The following is a 21,692-nucleotide window of genomic DNA, read 5'->3' on the forward strand; positions in this document are numbered from 1 at the left end:
CCATCCACAAGCCACGTTTTGTGCAATGCGGGCACAGCTTCTTGTTCCTCTGTGAAAGATGGAGAGATGAAAGTAAGCATTAGGAAAGGAGTTTAGATCATTATCTAGGAAAGTAGCAAATGCATTCACTCCGGATTATATTCTCTTAACCCTCTGAGTCCGTTTTTGTATATTTTCGTGTGTGGCCTTGTAAATGATAATTTCTTACAGTATAATAAAGTTTTACACATCCCAGAAATCAGCACAACTTCAGGTAATGTTACATGTCACTCATTAAGGCATGTTGAATGTAAGGATGAGTAATCCGAGTTGAATCAGATCGTTATACGCCTCAAGTCAAAGGGTGATGGCGTAAGAGAGCTACCATCCACAAGCCAGCTTTCCGTCCAAATGTAACTTAAATATTATCCTGAATGTTAAGAAACCCGACAAAAGACAACATGAATGAATGCTTATTTCAAGACACTAACATTAAGCAGTTATTAGGATTTTATTAGGATGGAGAAAAGCAGTGGGTGGCTCCATTTGTGCAATTTGTCATTTCTAGGGCAGAAAGTGGGAAGAATCACAATGTGAATGCCATAATGTGGCATGTGGCAAAAAAAGGCGAGTGTTAAGACTACAGTGATTGCACATACTTCAAACATAAAAGTGTCATCTGTAATAAGGCCATCTTCCCCAGCTTTTTGTCATCTAACATGATATCTAACATCCCAGTTTGAGAGAACGAGATCACTCGTGGTATTTGAGAACTTTTATTTTTTCATTTTTTTTCAGCATTTCTTACAACAATACAGACGTCACAGAATACATAGTTTTACAAACACAAAGCACACCACCACCTTGGTTGCTGCTGCCGTAAAGAGAAGGGGGTAATGCTGCGGATTCTGGAAGTTGCCAGTTCAGCCTCGGCACATCCTTCTTTTCCAGACACTTTCCTCATTATTTATAGCTAGAAAGAACCTGCCCTTCAGGGGAGGGGGGTTGCCATTTTGGGACCTTTTTCGCAGCGTAGCAGTATGAGAACAATGGGAAAAGCTTTCTTTTGAGACATGTAGGGGTAAAACAAAACGGTTCTTGACTATGATGTGAGCCTGATGTAACTCCAACTGAGAGGAAGCAGAGATGGAGGTGGAGGCTCAGTTGGACGTTGCTGCAACAGAAGAACAGTTCCATAGCTCTGCTCGTTTGCAGTAAATCTTGGGCAATAGGAAACTCTTCATTCGATAAAACTAACAAAAGATTTTTATTTTCTTTGTGTTCTACAGTATTTCAGGGTACTCTGCAGAAAAATTACACCAGCTAAACCTTGACCATCTAGTCTTGAGTTATTACTTACATGTTTTCATTCCTGTACAGAGAAATCACAGATCTTCAAATTATCTTTTTTTAAAAATACAGAAGGCTTCTTTTATTCCAGCCATTTTTTCCCCCCCCAAACATCATTCCCAGACCCTTCCAACTTACAACAGGACTTTGATATTATATACTTCTGTGTGTGTCTGCTCATGGAAATGTGTGTGTGTACATGTGTGTGTGAACTCTATGTCATTTACACCCAACATTGTAAACATACATAGAACTATATTACATGTGCTTGCACCGCATCTTGGAGAGGGGGGACATTTTGGTTTACTTCACTAGAACACCACAAAAGGGGGGGGTGGGTGGAGAGAGGGAAGGGCCCGCGAGAAGAAGAAGAAGAAGAGGTGGAGGAAGAGGAGTGTAAGCTCCTCTTCAAGGTTGTGAGGTTATTCTCAGTTTGGTTGAAAGCTCAGTTTTAGAGGACAGTCCGTTTTTTTTTATTCTGTTATTCAGAGTCGAGTTTTTCTCTCTGGGACAGGGGTCCAAAAAAAAAGATAAAGGAACTTTCTGTCGGGTCTTCAGGGTAGAGCACGTTGTCCAGCACCATCAAAGAAGAGCTAAGTGGGGGGGGGGAACAAAGAAGTCTTATATTCTGTATGAAGGAGTTACTTTCAGGTCCAGCTCCAGCAGCATGGAGCCTGGGTCCTCCACTGACTTAAAAGTCCTTCAGTGGATGAGCCCATGGTACATGTACAGGGAGTCAGGGTGGGAACAAGCCCAACGACCAGAGGGACCGCAGGTCTCCGTTTCTTTTTTAGAGTGGTTGAGCGTCAGTGCTTAGTCTTTCACTTAAAGAGTTTGAACCTCCTGAAAAAGAGCAGGTGGAGTCTCAGACAGCCGTCTCGTCTCTGTCCGCTCTAGGGAGGGTTTGGAGCTGCTGACCCCGGCCATGAGAGAGAGAGGGGAGAAACAAACGGACGATCGACGGGGAGGGCGATGGATTCCGACATGAAGAATGGATCTGAACGACGAAGAGGAGAAGGACTGGGAGGGGAGGTGTGCTCTTTACAAGTAGACGCGCCTCAGGTCTCCGGGCGAGGTGATGGTGTTGCACTGCGGGCACAGCTTCTTGTTCCCCTGTGGAGGAAGGAGAGAGGAACGTTAGCTTTAGGAAAGGAGTTTAGATCAGGATCTAGGACACTAGCAAAGGCATTCACTCTGGATTATATTCTTGTAAGGCATCTCAAATTTAAAGATGAGTAATCTGAGCTGATCCGATCATGACGCGTCTCAGGTCAAAGTAAGGTGATGGCGTACGAGAGCTTTATTTTGAGTTCCAGTGCCTCATCTGTGTTTCTGATATATTGACCCTCAATATTGCCTGTTGTGTTTGTAAGCGTGTTCGTTTATATAAGAATGCTAATTTAGCATTTTAGCCAATATGATACCAGAATAAACAGTGTTCGCTACCATTACAAGACTTGGTGATGGCGCAGACGTTGCACATTTTTTAAAGTGTGTTGCTCCTTGAAAGGGTGGACTAGCATCGTTACTCTATGATATAGTGATTCAATCAGTAAGCAATCATTTCCTAAGCAATATTGTAAACAAAAAATGTTATTGTTGTGACATGCCTAATTAAGCATTTATAGGTCTGGTACAGACTTCACTGGCAAAAAGTAAAATAAGCATTGGTGGTGATCTAAACGAAACATTGAAACAAGATCACGGGGCTTCATGTTTATAATAAATGATGTCTTTTGTCAATGATTGACAGACGAGCCCAGATTTGTCTAGAACTCCTGCTGCTTCCTCCCTGGGTGGATGTCAGCAGCAGCCCTGCTCCTCTGCTTTGATAGTGTGCCATCTGCAGTAAAGCAGCAGGTGATAATATGCAGCACGTTGGGACTGGGTGGTCTCCACCACTGTCCTCCACCTCTCCCTGCCAGTCAGCTCATTCCTCCCCGAGCTAACCGCTGACTGCAGGCACATTCCGGCTCTTTCCACTCTGCATTGGTTACAGATGTTTAAATAAATATAAATGTCCACATAGATTATTTAAATAAATGTATGACAGAGAAACATCTGGAGTTAACTAGGAAAGGAAGGGATCATTTCCTTTATGTGATTACAGCTACGACAGAAGTCCTGACCTGCATATTATCTGGGCTACCAAATGGACTGTCCCAAAAGTATCTGTTGGGCTGTATCAAAGTACATTGAAGTACTTTTTGGACATATTTTGAGTATTATTTTTTCTACTCTACTACATTTTGGAGGCAAGTATTGTACTTTTTACTCCAATACATTTATTCAATATCATACTGGCTACTTTGTTGATCGACCCATTCATTTAAAAAGCATCGGAGATTATCTCCAACAACAATATCAAAATAATATGACATATTTGTTGGTAATAACATTATATAATACTGTAAAGAGTACTTGTTATGCTTTAAAGGGGACCCGATTATGCTTTCATGGGGGTTTTCCCACTACTGTAGTGTGTTATATAGGTTTGTGTGCATTTAAATGGTCTGCTAAGGCTAAATTCCCAAAGTTCTCTCCAAAGGGAGTTTCTCTAATCCTCGGTCTGGTTTCAGACAAAAGAGGTGCAGCCCACTGTTGTGTGTGCAGAATGTGTGTTAAACACCAGAGTGAGTGTGATATTTCACACAGGTACAGCAGAATGCAGAGATCTCCTAACTTCCAAATCCTTTCTTGTCAGTACAAATGCACAAGTTCATCTGACCCCCGGAGATTTACTGGCTCCTTTTCCTGTAAGCCACTGAATAAAGTCTTTTGGAGTGAGGGCGAGCACTAAAGGCAGTCTGAAGGGTGAACGCATTTACACTCCTAGAACAGAGGTGGTGCCGGAGTATGACATATCACAAGCGGCTGCTAAGAGGATTTGTGGCTCCAGAGTACTCCAAACAGTCTCTTCATGTCTCAAGAGAGAATAAAGAAGAGAGGAGGAAGGGTATAAAGGCTGTGGGTTTCTGTAGAGCTGAAGGTATGGTTTGAGATGTTTCTACTCCCCCTTGTTTGTTTGCGCGCCTGTGGAAGCTGTGTACTCCTGTTTAGGTGTGTGTGTGGGTGTGTGCCCGTCACGCTGCGCTCCAGCTGCCTGCTCATTAAAGCGGTGAGGGGCTGGGCTGACGTTAACTAGATTCCCGGGCATTTACTTTGATCAGTTTGGCCCTCCCGCTTTTATAGCTGTCTCCAGGCTACGAGTTTAATGCCTCGTACATTAGACCTGTGACGGCAGCACACACACGCGCACACACACACACACACACACACACACATGAAATACACAGGTACATGGCAGATGGAAACAATGGGCCTCATTCAAGATTGTTTTCTTACGGTCTCTCTTAAAATATGTCATAAAAGAAAATTAGAACTCTACGAGTAATTTATAAAACGTGCAGACTGTTGTTAGCTTCAGTATTGATCTTATATTGGATGCATGTTCCAGACGATCATTAGCAGATCTAAATGTACAATTAAATCTGATTAAAAGGCAGCCCTCCCGAGAGCCTTGTGACTTCATAGACTTTATTTCATTTCATGTACATCACCATATTAGTGCCATTGGAGGTAATAAACGAAACAGGGCTGGGGAAAGGTGGTAATACCCAGATGTTCTGAACGTTTATGAAAAAAAGAGGATATTCTGTGAGATTTACCCGTTAAATTAGCGTGAAAAAGATGTTTACATTTACAAAACAAACTGTAAAACGAGGTCAATAGCCACAAAAGCAGCTGTGAGGCAGCAACACCTAATATATTGAACCACAAAAAATATACTTCGATGGATGGCTAGAAATGAAGAAGCTTTACCCCTAGACAGTCAGGATTTAAAATTGCTCAAGCTCGGCTATACATTATCAGACTTGTATTAGTAAAAGCTTGGAAGTTGTATGGTGTGATTGGACCTTTAGGGGTTACACTTAGTGTTTTCTAAACAAAACTAAAGAAATGTGTCCACTGGGGACCGTGAATGTATGTACAAAAAAACCCTGGAAAACCGGAGACCCAAGAAAATGCCAGTTGTGATGTCCTTTGACCCCAAAATACTTTTCCCATTGGATTGAGGTAGAAAAGGTAAAAGGAGGAAAGTAAAGGAGGGACACAACAAATGGCACGTTGAGAAAAGAGGAGCGAACACTAAGGAAATGATAGCCAATGAGGCGACTGTTTACCCTCAGAGCAGCAGAAACACTGCGCTCCATTTAGCACATTAGCACCAGCTAATTACACACTACTGAATATATTAGACTAACTAATAACCAACAAACCACTTCCTGTGTGTGCAGACCTGAGGCTCTATCTAAAACTCATTAGAGGCTCGAGTTGACCACTTTATTTTAACATTTTAACAAGCCTTTTGGGGACCATTCCATCTAAGCTTTGCCCCACTGGAAGTGTTTGCATTGCCTGGATTCTGTGTGTGTGTGTGTGTGTGTGTGTGTGTGTGTGTGTGTGTGTGTGTGTGTGTGTGTGTGTGTGTGTGACTGTGCGTCTGTCGAGAGAACAGGTAATTTGAGGAATATTCCATTTAAATTCCTCCCTATGGGGCACAGCTACAGAGAGGAACTCACTGACTCTGAAATGAGGCTGCAATAACGGCAAGTCATGAGAAGGAGTGTGTCAGTGTGTGGATAGATGTGTGTGTTTGTACGTACCAGAGTCCGGAGCCAGCATTCTTCACAATGGACGTGCCAGCACTGGATGGAAGTGAGCGGCATCGTGTAGGAGTCCTGGGAGCAGATAGAAAGGGGTGGAGGGGGGGTTAAGTTACAACTAATTCAGAGGACACACACATGCCCGACAACACCAACCAAAACGACACCGGACATTCCCTGACCGACAGCACCAGACCACTAACCATGGGACAACACAGCCAGCAGCCACAGAACGACTGAGCAAGGCAGCATGGGGGGGCCACTGAACCAGCAACCTTCAGGTCTCTCACACACACACACAAAACCACACTGATACGATCGAGGCAGGCAACGAGCACAGACGAAGGGAAGCAGGCAGAGGGAGGACAAGATGAGGGATGAACGACCCAATCAGATGGGCCCTCTTTTCTTTTCCTCTCGAAAAGAACGGAAAGATGAGGGAGGAACGGGAGGGATGGGGGGAGAGGAGCGGAGGAGGGAGGGAGTGCCTTACCCTCCGTAAGGGCTGTGGGAGGAGCCTCTTTATGCCGCTGCCGTAGCCACCAATCACAAGGCCCCTGTACAGGCAGTACAAGCCGAGGGGGAGGGACTTAGGCTGCCTCTCTCCGACCTCATTGGCCAGTGGCCGGGGCCCTGGCCACACCCCTAGGCTCTTGATCTCTGCGCCTGACTGGATAGCAGGCTTCCTCTGCGGAAGGGAGGGGTGGGGGTGGGAGAGCTAATCATAGAGGCGGGCTCGTACTGATGGCGCACTCACAAACACGGCAAGTGACACACACACGCGTGAACACACAGACCCCACCACACACACACGGGAAATTGTGCGGCGAGGACAACCGATGAAGAAACCGCTGTGAGGAAATGCTGAAGAACTCGCCGACTGTGTACTGTGGACGTATCTATGCCGATGACTCGGCGAAGTTGCTCAAAGTCGATAAACTTAAAACGCTTTAAAAGTTAGAGGGGCAGAGTGTCATCACGCTGTACTTTGATGGAAATTGATTTGTTGCATTCAATGAACTTTTTTTTATTTGGTAGGAAGATACAAGATGTCATTGGTCAAAGAAACCTTTCTTGAACTTCTAAAAATCCACTATTGCAATTAATGTCTTAACTGCTGATCCTGCCTAACCGGTTGCTATGCAGGTCGATGTGATGAGGCTGAGATGGAAAATCATCATCACATTTTAACTGTTACAAACAATAATTATACTATTGATTTGTTTTTATGGGAGGCCATAGTTATTCTCATCAGATTAACAGTATAAAAAAAACAGTTATTTCGATGCCTTTCTACGAAAAAATCTAACTTTATAGAATAAATATAGCATTATCATTTTCTAAATGTGCATCTTTTTATCTAACAATCCATTTTCACCATACAAATTCCTCAATACATTTATTTGGTCAATAAGACGCTATAGTTTTTCCCTTCCTACGATGACCAGTAGATGGGGGTAGAAATCCACTGATGAGACTGAATCTTTGGGACCAGCTGAGGATAAACCTGAGCCAACTTGGCTGCAGCCAGGGAGCACTTGTTTTTTACTTCCATGCAGCCAACAGACCATTAAAGGTTATGATCCGTGTGCATGTTTGAGGTACTGACTCATAATAACTCTTGCTTACATTTTGAATGCATTTACTCTGAGGTTGCAGTGGAAACCCCCCCCCCCCCCCCGCTTTAAATGTGATCGACAACAAATTAAAGCAATTTCAATGACGTTGACGTCGGACACCCTGTGACAGGCAGGGAACGCAGTGACGAGTTAAAGACGGACAGGGACGGATGAGATGTGAGACGCCAGTGTGTGTGTGCAAGTTGTACACATTTCTGTTCCTCTGTATGCCTAAGTGTGGGTGTGTGTGTGTGCGTGTGTGTGTGTGTACAATGAGGGACAGTGACAGATGAGCGGAGAAGAGCTGTGTGTCCATGGGGCAGTGAGTGATCGATCGCTGTGCCTTGCCCTCCGTGTCACCTCGGGCACCCGGCGACCTTTAGGAAGCGCAGGCGTCGGTAATTACCCGCTTTGCACACACACACAGTCACACAAACACACACACTCAGGATGCCAACGCTGCACTGTCCACAAGCTTGAAGGATGACAGGATGACACAAAGTGGGGGACACAAACTGTGATTGGGGGGTGCTGGGGGGAGGGGTGCTGGGGCAAGTCCTATCTCAAGCATCTGATGAACATGAATATTGACCCTCAACCTGCCCTGAGTGAACATGTGGCTAATACTATTGATCAGGAAGTCCAATTGATCACTGATAAATGTTGAAAAGCAAATCCTCACAGAAAACCTGAAATGTGCCGGCTGGTTATTAATACATCTTTCATCTGTGGCAGGACCCTGAGACCGTCCTGCATGTCCCACAGGAGTCTCTTATCCCTGCACACAGTCAGTTGACTGCCAAAGCCATGCAAAGAGCAGAAACCACCACAACACAAAGCGCTCACACTTTTAGGCATCCACAAACTGAGGGGAATGAGATGCATGCACGCATACGACACGGTGATCGATGACAACCTCAAGCCAAATACCACAAGTGGCTACAAAGGTAGTCCCTGAAGCCTCCCTCCTATAACAATGTGCCATGGGTTGTGGGATATTTTAGTTGGCCGACACTAGGGATGTCATGAGAACTGACGCTTCCATACAAAGTTAAAAATGATAAATAATGGCAGTCATTTCTTTCCTACAATGCCACAGGTATTGAAATCTAAATCTCTGGTATGGTGACATCCATAGCAGAAGTGCAGCAGTTTTTACATGAAGACTATGGAGGATCCAACCACTGAATTGTGACATAGTATGTTAACTAGATTGGTTGGTAGGAGGGCAAAGATAAACATGTAAACTAAGCTACTTGTGCTAACACTAGCAATTAGCTTTCCTCTAACTGCACTTGGTTTTTGCCTGCTGACAAAAGGCTCCATCGCTGTCATTAAGGGAGTTTATATGAATGATATGCTCACCATGCAGATCAGACACTTGTATCGGTCTCCTCTCAGTATCTGCCGCTCCAGCTCTCTGATTCGAGCCTTCAGAGCCTCCATGGTGGTAGCCGTGGACTCCTCCTCTGTTACCCTGGGGAAGGACAAGATGGTGAGATGTTAAGCTTCGACATTATGAAACATATTGACAGTGTGGAATCTGACACCTACATCATTGATAAGGTAAAGTCGGACAGTGTATTCAAGATTGAATGACTTTAAAAAAGGTATATAGATACTTTTTCAAACAAGAAATGGGGTGAATGCTGAAGTTGTTGCGTTGTATGAAAAAGACCAGAGGAAGGTAGTTATAGGCCTAGTTACTTTAGGTTATTCATTTAAATTGTGTTGCTGTTTTGTATTTTAATCAGGGACTTGGGGCTTGGCATTTAGCCCACTTCTTAGAAAATATAGATATATATTGTGGATGCTATTTGACCTTAAAAGTACAGGGAGAGGATTCTGGTCCTTTTTTTTGACGGTTCAACATGTGTTTTCAGGGAGTTTGTGAAAAGTTCTATGCCAGGAAATCAGCTAAATCTAACAACGCATTAACACCTTTTAAATATCCTCTGCACTACCCCCTCAAATTTCCTCGTTTGGACTTTAAGTAAAGTGCCAGTCCTCTTTTTCTAATATCTCTCGTTAACTTTCCTCCTCTGCATCAGCTCTCTTTTGTTTTGCCATCTATCCTCATGGCCTTTCATCCCTATCAATCTATTTCCTTCTTTCTGCTTTTATCTCCTCTCCTGCTTGTCCTTACTTCATCCCCCCTTCATTCTATCCTCCGTTGTAACCCATTCCTCCCACCCCCCCATCCGAGCAGCTCTGATTAATGTGGAGCATGATAACAGAAAATGTGCATTTAACACTGTCGGACAGCATATGAAGCAGCCATAACTAAATCAATACGGCCGATGCACAGACCACAACGCTGAGCTGATGATGATTTGGCGCGGCGGGACGAGGCCGCATGAGCGGGCCCCGTGTTTATTATAGCCATCCGTACGATGTGTGTTAAAATGTTAGCGAGTGAGAGTGTGTGTGTGTGTGTTTATGGTGATGTGGACATTTTGCAGCCTGATAGCTAGCTGATCTATGGTATTGATCTGGATGGGGAAGGACAAGCGTTGAGAGGGCGAGAGCAAAATAGAACGATAAGTGGCTGTGTGTGTGTGTGTGTGTGTGTGTGTGTGTGTGTGTGTGTGTGTGTCCTAGGATATGGCTTCATTTGCTGTATCCTCCAACAGCAGAGACTACAAAAGAGAGGACAACACGGATTGACTTTCTGAATTCACTATTAAGAGACAGGTTTCTATAAGTCCATTCTTGCATTGCAATATAAGTAAACATGAGTAGATTTACATTGTATTTCCTTCAATCCTATCATTAAGCTTGCTGAAAAGAATTGAAATTAAACATGTTTGGTTTGCAAGACCATCACCAGACTCTTTAAATACTCCGGTGTCAGTTAAATATCTTTTTTGGCAGGAAGTAAAAATCTGATGCAACTGACGTGCATGTGGTTCCTTAATCCTTTTTAAAACCTTGGCGGAAAAGCAGCAATTTTGAAACAAAGTTAAGATAAATGTAATATAATTGTACATGTTTTTGGGTCATTGGTCAAATTCAAGCAATACAGTTGCACTCGGTTTTTCCCACCTTTCCCCCTGTTTTTTATATTCATTAACGACTTAGCAAATAAAAATCACACGTTACTTGTGGCACTTTATAATTCAGAAATGTATTTCCCTATGCAACACTGATTACAAGAGTGGAACATCCAATCTTTCCCGTCTTTTCACTTTAACAATGATATGAGATTTTTCAAAAATGTCAATATAGATACACTTCACTTTCAATCAAACTAGCCTGAAACCCCATCACCATCCCGTGTCAATAAAGACTATAAGTTGGGACTCCTAGACTGACTGGCCGTCCCGTGCCCTATAAACTGCTTTAGCCTCTCCTCTTATTAGTCCTGAGATTGTAAAAAGCCATTTAGCCTTGATTAGCCAGCTAGCTTATAAATTGTCAGTGGACTCTGGGCTGGACGGTGCTGGATGGGGGGGTTGTCCCTAAAACAAGGCTGTCTCTGTCTTTTAACAGCTCCAATAAAGCTCCCTGTCGCTCAGCTGAGGAAAAAACTCTCCCGAGGGGCTCTCTGTCTGGAGTCAGTTTGAGAACAATGCCGTTTTTCCCTAACACTTGCCTTCTGGTCTCCTCTCTATTATTCTGTCTCAGTAATGAACATCTGTTTACCAAAGGTGATTATTGGAGAGCACACCATTTTGAAAGTTTTAACTTCCTAATTTGATATGTTAATTGAATTGTATGTGGCTGTGGACCTTTAACTGGGGGGAAAAGGAGGTAGAGGGGGGAGGTTGAAGAGATGCAAAGATTTAATGGAGGCGAAAAGGAGAACAGGATGATTTCACAGGGCAGGGAAAGGAAAGACAACTCTCTTGGGCTACACAGAGAGACAAACTGCCTCTCGACAAAGTAAAAATCCTTGAGTTTAAGCTCTTTATGCTGCTTGTATGAGTCACTGATTTAAGCTGGCTCAGGGGTTTTCAAGCTTTTCAGTTTAGGAGCCAAAAATACAGAAATTTATGTCACTCTTGGACTATGGCTTGGCAAACATGTCAGGTGGACTCGCAGAAACAACCTAAAGTGTGAGGGTGTACGTGCTAAGTATCGTCGGTCTGAGTTGGCTTCTACCCAGCATCGCAGCAAGTTTCCATGAGTGTGTCCCAGGGGGAGACTTGCATTATTTACACTGCTTTAAAACATATCTACATCATATTTTGATAACATGTGATTTGCATGCTTGTATCATTGTGGGTTTTGGTGGCGGAAAAAAAAGAGGCTGTAAATAAAACTGCAAATCTGGCTATTAAGTCAGAATTTTTTGAATCTGTTCTTGACTGGAGATCTACAAGTATCCTGAGTTCAAAACAACCAGAACTGATCAAACGGATAACCAATAACATACAATTAATTTTCCCATGACATAAATGGTTAACAATTGTGTTTTTGTAAGCCGTTGATACACGTTCCGACAGAGAAAGACCCTTAGAATCGGACAAAATCTAAATCAGGAAGTTAAATGGAATTGGCAAATGAATTGGTCTTTAATTTATAAATGAAGTCCTGGACTGTGCTGTAGGTTCACCAGATCTCAAATGTATTAGTCTTTGTATGGATATTATCAGGTATGTACTGCACATCCGTTTGGGCCCAAAGTGTTTGTGGAACAAAGCTCTGCCTCGGTACGTTTTAGCTGAACCTTTGGCCTTCATTTGAAAGCCTGGCGTCATAAAACTTAAAGATCCAACACTAAAATACAACTTCCATTCACGCAACATGCTGCTACTCCAACTCGGTAACTGGCCCACCGGGCTATTTTGGGTGGTGTGTGGGTGTGTGTGAGTGAAAGAAAGTGAAATTGCCGTGCATTTCCATCTCCAGTCACCCCTATGGCGACAAGCAAGCAGGAGAGCCTGACAGAGACAGATAGATGGCTGTGCCTCCCCTCTATTTAGTGCTCCGTCCCCAACGTGTGTGTGGCTATTTCTCATTTCATTAGTGTTTGTGTGTCTGTGTGTGGCAGAAGACCCTCCACCATCCATCTCAATCAGCCCCGTGTCTTAATCTACTGTCTACCTACATTTTGGCCTCGCTCGGCCTCTCTGGCTCTCTCAACGCGAGCACATGGCAAATTATAAAATTAACAATTCATCTTGAAAAAAACCACAATCTTCTTGGAAATATTTCATCCACGTGGTAGGGAAATAAATCTGTCAGGCAGCTACTGTGAAAATAGCAACGGTAAATCTTTTAGAGCATCATTCTGTGCTGCACCCTGTTAACTGAGGCCTTAACTACACTGACACACCATGATAAAACATTTAAGTCACTATTGATTTCCCCTGCCCCAGCCCGATCTGTGTTTGTGTGTGTTTGTGTGTGTGTGTAGGTCTCGGAAAGCAAAAGGGTAGGGGTGTGTTTTGTAAGTGCCTGAGAAAAATTGAGACAGAGGACGAGAAGAAAAGAGCAATGGGAAAGAGAAAGAAGGCATAAAGACAGAGAAATGTGGCTTAGCGACATCGATAAAAGAGAAGGAGAGGAAAAGGAAGCGAGAGCTACTGGGCACTGTGTGTGTGTGTGTGTGTGTGTGTGTGTGTGTGTGTAGAAATCTAGCTTCATCACTTCCAAATTGAGGATAGATTCAATTATTTGCAGAAACCACATGGAAATCTCTCCGCATTGTTCCAGCTGGACCACCAAATTTGGCAGCAATCGCATTGGCGGCATTGGAGGGGCCATTTATCTTGCAGGGGGAAAGAGCGTCTCAGGCGTTGCACGTGAGTGTGTGTGTGTGTGTGCATGAGCTCATTTATCTTGCAGGGGAATGAGCAAGGGAACGAGGACGCCCCGGGAGGCGACCAGATCATTACCCATCTGGGATCAGAGACAGAGAGAGAGATTTCACACACACACACACACACACACACACACACACACACACACACAATGTATCAATGTAACGAAAGGAGACAAATCTCATTTTCATTTGGGGACGGGAGAGGCACAGAAGCTCCACAAATACGTGCATTTATAGCAAGTGGAGAGGAGTGAGGCGGGGAATTGTTCCAGCCAGCTGACTGCTTGTTCCATTGCAATCATTCAGCATCTCGTTGGCTCGCTTTAAATGGATACTTAGATTAAGGCATGTTCTGCTCCAGGTGGCCAATACCAAAACTTCAGCAGGAACATCATGTAGCAACACACACACCGCCATGTTTTGGCCTTAACTGAGTCATAACGTCACATTTTCTCCTGGAAATTCTCAGGATTTAAGGGTAGTGTTTGGAACTATGCTTCAGGTGAGAGATGAGTCCCACTAAATGAGATGTGTTCCTCGCCAGGACATACTCCCTCACTGACATTAGTCTTAGTTGTGTATGGTCTGTGGCAGGGAAATATGAAAGTAACTGCTTTGAAAAGAAACTTGGACTCAATGATAACACCTAAAACTGTCCAACACTAGAACGGCAGCAATTAGTGATTTCACAGAATTGCCTACTTTTTTGTTAATTGATTAATCTGGAAATATGTTTATCAGTCTCAAAAATGCAGTGTCCTGCTTTTCTCTGCTTTATATTGTATTACAGTGAATAACTTTAGGTTTTGTTGTGAGAAAACAAGATATTTCAAGATGCCAAGGTGGACTTGGATGGCATTTTTCTAATTTTCTGACATTTTATAACCAATTCATTGAGATACCTGTATATAACACAATCGGTACATCACTCGATCACATTTACTTATAAAGCACATTTAAGAACAACCCACGCTGACCAAAGTGCTGAACAGAACAGGTAGCTGACAGGACTTTTATCATAAGATAAATAGATAATTAAATAAATGAAAGAAAGAAAACAAGGAAAACATTCATACACATAGGTCATATGTGCAACTTAACAAAAACACAGCCAACATAAATCACAATGAAAATAAGGCTTAGTTGCAGCCCTATCCTCCACTAATATCAAAGAGCTTTGCAACAATTTACTGTAAACAGCAACATAGGTGGGCAACTCTTCCTCACCGACATCAATACCATACCTACTGTGCATGTGTGTGTGCACAAATAAATCAATCAGTGCTGTTTGATCATTGTCTCTACACACACCTGCCTACATCTCATACTCTCAGACACAAAGATAAACACAGGGTAAAACAAGGGCGATCACAGCACAAAAAAAAGACTTCAAACGCAGCCCCTCGCTCAGCAGCGAACACACACACACACACACACCTTGCAATGCTGTTTCTGATCAATTCACTTCAAGCTGCTCTGCTTATTCACTGTTATCCCATCTGCTGATATTTAATATGGGTAACACACACACACACTGAGGATTGATTCATTTAAATGAAGCATTTAGCGAGTGCGGTCTCCCCAGGGGTGATGGGAAACACTCTTAATACAGGAAAGCTATACAATGGTTTTAGTAAATATACATTTAACACCTTCCTTAATCTAATTATGTCATTGGTTTCCTGCTCTGCCAGCCCATGCAGCTTTGACTGAGGTTTCCAATAAGAGGGAAAACACCACACACACACACACACACACACACACACACACACACACACACACACACACACACACACACACACACACACACACACACACACACACACACACACACACACACACACACACACACACACACACACACACACACACACACACACACACACACACACACACACACACACACACACACACGAAATGAAACTGAAAGGTTAGGAAAATGAGATGAGAGGGGGGATTTTGAGGGGGTATTCTAAAAGGCACTTTGGGTGGACAGAGGAAATCACTTTAGGAAATAGGGTCTGGGATGGAATGCAACAAGCAGACTGACCCCAGCTCTGTGTGTGTGTGTGTGTGTGTGTAAAATCACACAGGGGCAAAAGGACAGGAGAATATGCCAGACATGCAGAAGCAACCAATCAACCAAATCCCTCTTTCTCTTTGCTCGCTTGCCCACTGACGTCTCTCTCTCGCAATGAGTTGACCTCTATTGCCCATGTGAGACAGGGTATGTGTGTGTGTGTTATTGTTTGCTTGTGGCAGAATATGGATGAGGAGATGGAAATGAGGGAATTACCAAGCGTGGTCACACACACACATAATGGATAGGGCAGTGTGTCTGCTTGTCAGTGTGTTTGCAGCACAGCGAGGCAAGGGGACTTTCTGTTCCGTCCAGTCCAGCACCGAGCTGCAGTCCTATTCCCAGGGCAGTGTGACATCATTTGAGGAATTAAACTTTAAGGAGGGTTTCTTCTAAAGGCTGAATTGCTACACCTGGTATTTTGTCAGTTACAGTGCTGCACTTTTTTGATAATATAGGTTGACTGAGGGCTGTTCTTTAATCAGTGTTTTGAAACTTGAACCAGATTTGCCTTTTGAAATATGAATAATCATTTGTTGGGTCCATTTTTTCTCGCTAAATTCTGGTTTGGGGGAGATTTGCAACTAGGGATCATTGGACGTTTGTGTCGTTTTTGGTTGTTGGCCAGCTAGAATATGAAAATATAATTCAAATGCCCAATGACTGACAAAGGAAACTTATAATTCTGGGTAAAAACGGGTGACAGTGTGGACTTGTGAAATTCTGATTCAAACACATCATCTGTACTAGTTAACATGCAGGAATCTTGGAATTACGAGTGTTTATTGACACATTTATTCATGTAGATGGTTGTGTTAACAGGGGGGCCATTTTAAGATGTTTGGGTGATAGTTCATCATTTTGAGCGCTGTGTGTCACTATGGTCATTTGTTTTACCTAAAGTCTGTCTCCAATCTACTCCTGAATCCAACTGGGAGTCAAGATAATCAAAAATGAGAAAATAACCAAGAATAACAGCTAATCTTCCTTGTTTGAATGCCACATGTGTGATGTTCAGGGTCATGCCAATCTTATCTCAGTGTGTAAGCAGTGTTGTGGTAGCCATGTGTTTCTACACACTAACATTTGCATTTTTTCACACTGCTGCCCTGACACTAGTGAGGCTCGTATCTGCTTGTGTCTATCTCGCCATTAATGATTCTAAGGCAGCTCTGAGGGGACACAACTGCAGAAAAGTCAATACCTGGAGACACAATCTTAGTCTCACATACACCCAGGAAAAACAGAAACCACACAAATTGCATAATTTATGACCGTCTACAAGTCGACTCTCCCACAAGTACGAAAACTCATCACAAAGTCATAGAATCACAGAGTGTGTGTGAGACGTCTGATTTGACGATGGGAAACGTGACAGAGTCGTTTTCTGCCTCGCCGTTTAAAACTAAATCACAAAGTGTGTGTGTGTGTGTGTACATATATATGAGTAACCTACTTTTCGATCTCGCTGTTTTTACAGGTGCGCGGGGCGCAGGAGGAAGAGCAGGAGGATGAAGGAGTGCCGGGGTCTGTCTTGCTGCTTTCTCCGTTGCTCGTTGAAGGCATCTCTGTAAACACAAACAGGGGCAGGGTAAACACTGGGTACTGACTCTTCTAGCTTCAGTAAGCATTCAACAGCTCACTGCTACAATCCAAAAAACACTTCCTCTAACTTTAAATGATTGTGTCTTTTGTAAATAACACCACAATCATGGCATCTTAGCTTTTCGGCTCTTATGTTAATTAAATAACTAATCATATGACAACTGATTTTCCTGCTCATTACTTGTAGTGAATGTTCCTCTTATTGAATGGGGGATTTGTTTGCTAATCAAATGTACGGCATTTTTGACAATGATCTGTTTGTGTGAGTAAGAATATAAACTCTGAATGAAGTCTTGCATTACTAAACTTACGAATACATTTAGGGAATTAAAATCTTACCGTCGCTGGCCCATTTGGAGAATTCAGGCGTTATTCTGTTAGAAGGCATCCCACCGCTGCAACACAGAGACACAGATGTTAGTCTGAGCGTAGCCTTAACGGAGCATTCCATCAGCTAACATTAGCTTCGTTAACTCTTTAACCTTATGGTTAAGGTTTCATACTTGAGCACGGCTCCCCGTAGCGCCTCCCTCTCACGGGCCTCTCCTTGGTCCTCTCCGGCCCCGGAGCAGGGGATGATGTCGGCCTCGGTGTACTGCGCCTTGCCGTACTCCAAGGTGTCGTCTCCGTCCACGTCTAGGTCTGCGTCGCTGTCTGCCGCGCTCTCCTTGATGCTACACGTGGCGAAACCTGTTCCTGTGAAAATAATACAAAGGCAATTTTTTGTAGGATTATTTATATTCCACATCGCTATCCTTGGGAATTGTGTGCAGGAGTGTTACTGAAAAGAATTGTTAAAGGAGCTGTGATGCTGAGACTATGTTTCCGGTGGCAACCACTGTAGAATGTCCGATTAGAACAATAAAAGGAAACGGTGTCCAAAGAAATGAGTCTTTATTGAGTCTTCACACCCACAACACAGAGTAAGAATGATCAATGTGTTATCAGAGTTTGTATGTATTTATGTGTGTGGTTCTGAAATAAAGAAAGCAAACAAAAGACATTTGGCTAATGTCCTTGAATGACCTTACAGTTAACACAATGGTATTTAGCATCGCTAACTTAGCAGGGCTACATGTAACCTTAATAATAGTTAACTGAAACATGAGGCTAAACATGAAGCTAACCTATGGCTTGCGCCCATACATTATCAGTTAGGCTACACCTAGCATGACATAGCATTAAATAGCCAAAATTAGCCTAAACATAGCAAACCTAGCAATAGCATGCTAATCGCGATTAGCATAAATTAGCTTGAAATAGCATCTGAGGTAAAATACAAATTAACCTAAAATATCCCTATGATAGTTATGATTTTAGACTAAAAACTGATACACAATGATGCCCAAACACAAAAACTCACCACTAGATGCACGCACACCATCAAACACAAAAGAATCAAATTACTTCAACAGTCAGCCTGCAACAGCTGGACTTCGATCCCACTCCTGAAGATGCCAGAAAAGGAAGAGGTCCTAATGAAACCTCAGCTTTATAGTGCTCAGCCATAGGTGGCCAATTAACTGCCTGACCAAAATAACAATAGCACAACTTACACATTACCAAAATAATATGAATCGATGGGCTTTTGTACAGCCGCCCCCAAATCTGTTGTACGGATTTGCTTCTAAAAGTCCTTCTCTCCATGGTCGTCTGGAAATGCAGGCAACTTAATCAGTCTAGCCACCGGGCGAAGATAGGTGCGATCCTTCACTTTAACTTCTGCTGCCCTTACTCTTCCATCGGAGCCAGGGCAGACCGTCTTCACTGTTCCAACAAGCCAGAGGGCCCTTGGAGACTGAGGATCCACAATCATTACGACTGTGCCGACGGTCAAATCGTCTTTCTCCTTTTGCCACTTCTGACGTGTCTGTTGGGCAGGCAAGTACTGTCGGATGAATCTGGACCAAAACTGGTCAGCCAGAACTTGACTGTGCCGCCATCTCCTGCGAGTGAGTAGCTCAGACTCTGGGTAGATCACCTGAGGTAGAGAGCTGTCGGGCCGCCCCATGAGAAGAGTATTTGGAGTCACGGGGTCTGGATCTGAGACGTCTGAGGATACGTAACCCAAAGGCTTGGAGTTAAGAATGCCTTCAATCTCAACCAGGACTGTCCTGAGTACTTCTTCTGGCACGGTCTGCGCTAGATCATCCACCAGCTGTTTCGCTCCTTCAGCAGTACGTAGACTTTGTAGACAATTGTCCACGTAGAAGCATTGTTCCACTGATGTGCGCAACTTGTCTCCAGGTCCTGCGTGGTCAGTCACATGCTTCTGGAGAGCAAATGTGGCACAGCAGGGGCTTGATGTAGTGCCGAAAGGCAGGACCTGCCACTGGTAGATGTCCGGGGGGTCGTTCCTCCTCATCTCTCTCCAAAGGAATCTCAAGAGTGGCTGGTCCTCTGGGAGAAGGCGGACTTGATGAAACATGCCCTTTATATCCGAACTGATCGCAAAGGGATGTTCACGGAATCGGATGAGAACACCTATTAGGGTAGCACCCAGCACAGGTCCAGGGAGCAGGTGATCATTCAAGCTGATGCCCTTGAAGGAGAAAGAACAGTTGAACACTATTCTATTCTTTCCATTATGGTGGACCATGTGGTGGGGAAAATACCACCCTGGACTACTAGCTGCCTCATCCAGGGGTATCTTCTTCACATACCCAGCTTCCACCAGCTTCTTGATCTCACCCTTGTAGGTAGCCGCCTTATCAGGATCCCCAGCCAGCCTCTTCTCCGTACTGCGCAGTTGGGCCATCACAGCTTCCTTAGGCGCAACCAGTGGGGGGAGGTCCTTTTTCCAGAGCAGAGGAGTGGCGTACCGCTGAACTCCCTCTACCGTCACCCTAACGGTCTTCTCCTCCAGAATACGTACTGCCTCTGTGTCTTGTCTTGAGCGTGTCACAAGCTTCTCACTCCGGTAAGGCAAAGTGTCTAATTGCCATAGCTTTTCGACATGACCGAGTAACTCAGCGGTGGTCGGAGTGCTCGATGTCCAAAGGCATTGCTGAGTGGTCAGGCTGTGCCTCAGCAGCTTAGAAGGACCTTGGAGTGCCCATCCCAACTTGGTCTTGACCGCAGCCGGCCCTCCCGGTGGGCCCAGGCGAACAGGTTCAGTTGGGGTTATGAGGTGTGGATGGTCCGATCCAATGAGCAGCAAGGGCTGCGGACGGTCAATGGGCTGCAGAGGTAAGTTCTTCAAGTGACAATATGACTTCTTGAGGGCCGCAACAGGGTAAGTATGGGGTGCCAGACCTAGCTCTTTGGCTGTGAATGCTCTTTGAATGTGGAAGGTCTTACTTGGTTGGTTTGCAGGTGAAACTGTGAACGACACTGTGGCTCCAGGGATGACTCGCACATCTTGACGCACTGTACGCAAGGACAGCTCCTCAGGTAAACCTTGTAGGCCGAGCTGTTGTGCCGCTTCGTACAGTAAGATGGTGCGCTCCGAGCCATCATCTAGCAGTGCATATGTGTCCAATGAGTTCTCACCATTCTTTAGGATGACCCGACTCATCTTCAGTAGCACCCTGCTGCTACCAGTAGGTCTGTCCACATAGAGGGTTTCAGCAGTGGAGCTGGTGGGTTTGGCACGCTCCATGGATCCAGTTGTGGCTTTCCTGAAAGTGGTGGTCTTACCGCTACCTCCGGTGTTCACCTCATGAAGGATTTCAAGATGTCGCTTGTCGCATTTCTTACATTTAGCCTTCAAAGTGCACTCGGAAGAGAAGTGTTCGCGTCCACACTTCCAACACCTCTGATTGGCCCGGATCCATTTCTCGATCTGCTCCTTGGACAGTAACTGAAAATTTGCACACTGATTCAGATAGTGCTGAGGTGTGTTGCAAAATGGGCAGAATTTCTTGGGCTTTTCTCGTGGCTGATCTGAACTACTTGACTGTAACTGAGATGGACACTCTTTTGGCTCACTGTTGTGAAGAACCATTGTGGACTGTGACTTTCGGTCCTTGCGGTGTTCTTTGTAGCTCTGATGTTCCTTACCGTGATCACCAGTGAACTGTGAACCATCAACTTGCACCCTTACCTCATATTCTAGCCAGTCAGCTAGGTCGAGAAGAGTTGGAATGGGAGTTCTTATGGGATTGATATACCTCCTAAAGCTTGCTCTTGAATCATGAGGCAACTTTCCCAGAAGCCGTGAAACATGAGATCCACACCACAGTTCGGTTCTTCCACTGCTGCCAAGTTGCTCCAACATCCCTACTAAAGCGCGCACTTTCAGTGCGAATTGACGAAAGGCCTTAGTGTCACCTGCCTTGACGTTCGGCTCCTCCATGAGCTTGGAGATGCGCTGAAGTGCAAGTTGGTGCGGTTGACCATATAACTCTGTGAGAGCCTCCATGGTGTCAGTATATGGATCCCTGCTGTGACTGTATGAATCAGCGATGAGCATTGCCTCTTCCAGTTTGAGGTGATCCAGTAGAATCTGAAACTTGAAGCGCTCTGTGGCATCGGGCGGAAGAAGGTTATCAAGAGCAACTTTGAGTCTTGCGAACTCACGAGGATCTTCATGAACGAAGTCAGGAATCTTTGGCTTCGGGCCCCGATATGAGTGCTCTCTCCCCACTGAAGGATGTCGAGAATGACGCCCAGGTGAGTAA

General features: G+C 44.3%; 1 protein-coding gene across 4 annotated transcripts in view; it reads right to left on the reverse strand.

Annotated features, from left to right (window-relative positions):
* Positions 1 to 739: 739 nt before the first annotated feature.
* The window catches only part of rnf220a (ring finger protein 220a), a 164,072-nt gene continuing 143,119 nt past the window's right edge, over positions 740 to 21,692 (reverse strand). For 2 of the 4 annotated variants that reach the window (XM_063885567.1, XM_063885566.1), the window contains exons 9-15: positions 17,574 to 17,766; positions 17,410 to 17,465; positions 16,922 to 17,033; positions 8,981 to 9,092; positions 6,490 to 6,684; positions 5,997 to 6,071; positions 740 to 2,442 (exon numbers count right to left, since the gene is read on the reverse strand). In XM_063885567.1, the coding sequence (XP_063741637.1) occupies positions 2,371 to 2,442; positions 5,997 to 6,071; positions 6,490 to 6,684; positions 8,981 to 9,092; positions 16,922 to 17,033; positions 17,410 to 17,465; positions 17,574 to 17,766 (815 nt within the window). In that variant the 3' untranslated portion in view covers positions 740 to 2,370. The remainder of the gene's footprint in view (positions 2,443 to 5,996; positions 6,072 to 6,489; positions 6,685 to 8,980; positions 9,093 to 16,921; positions 17,034 to 17,409; positions 17,466 to 17,573; positions 17,767 to 21,692) is intronic. The other 2 variants (XM_063885569.1, XM_063885568.1) reach the window with 1 other exon arrangement.

The sequence above is a fragment of the Eleginops maclovinus genome, chromosome 6 (genome assembly GCF_036324505.1).
Source record: "Eleginops maclovinus isolate JMC-PN-2008 ecotype Puerto Natales chromosome 6, JC_Emac_rtc_rv5, whole genome shotgun sequence".
Lineage (NCBI taxonomy): Eukaryota > Metazoa > Chordata > Actinopteri > Perciformes > Eleginopidae > Eleginops > Eleginops maclovinus.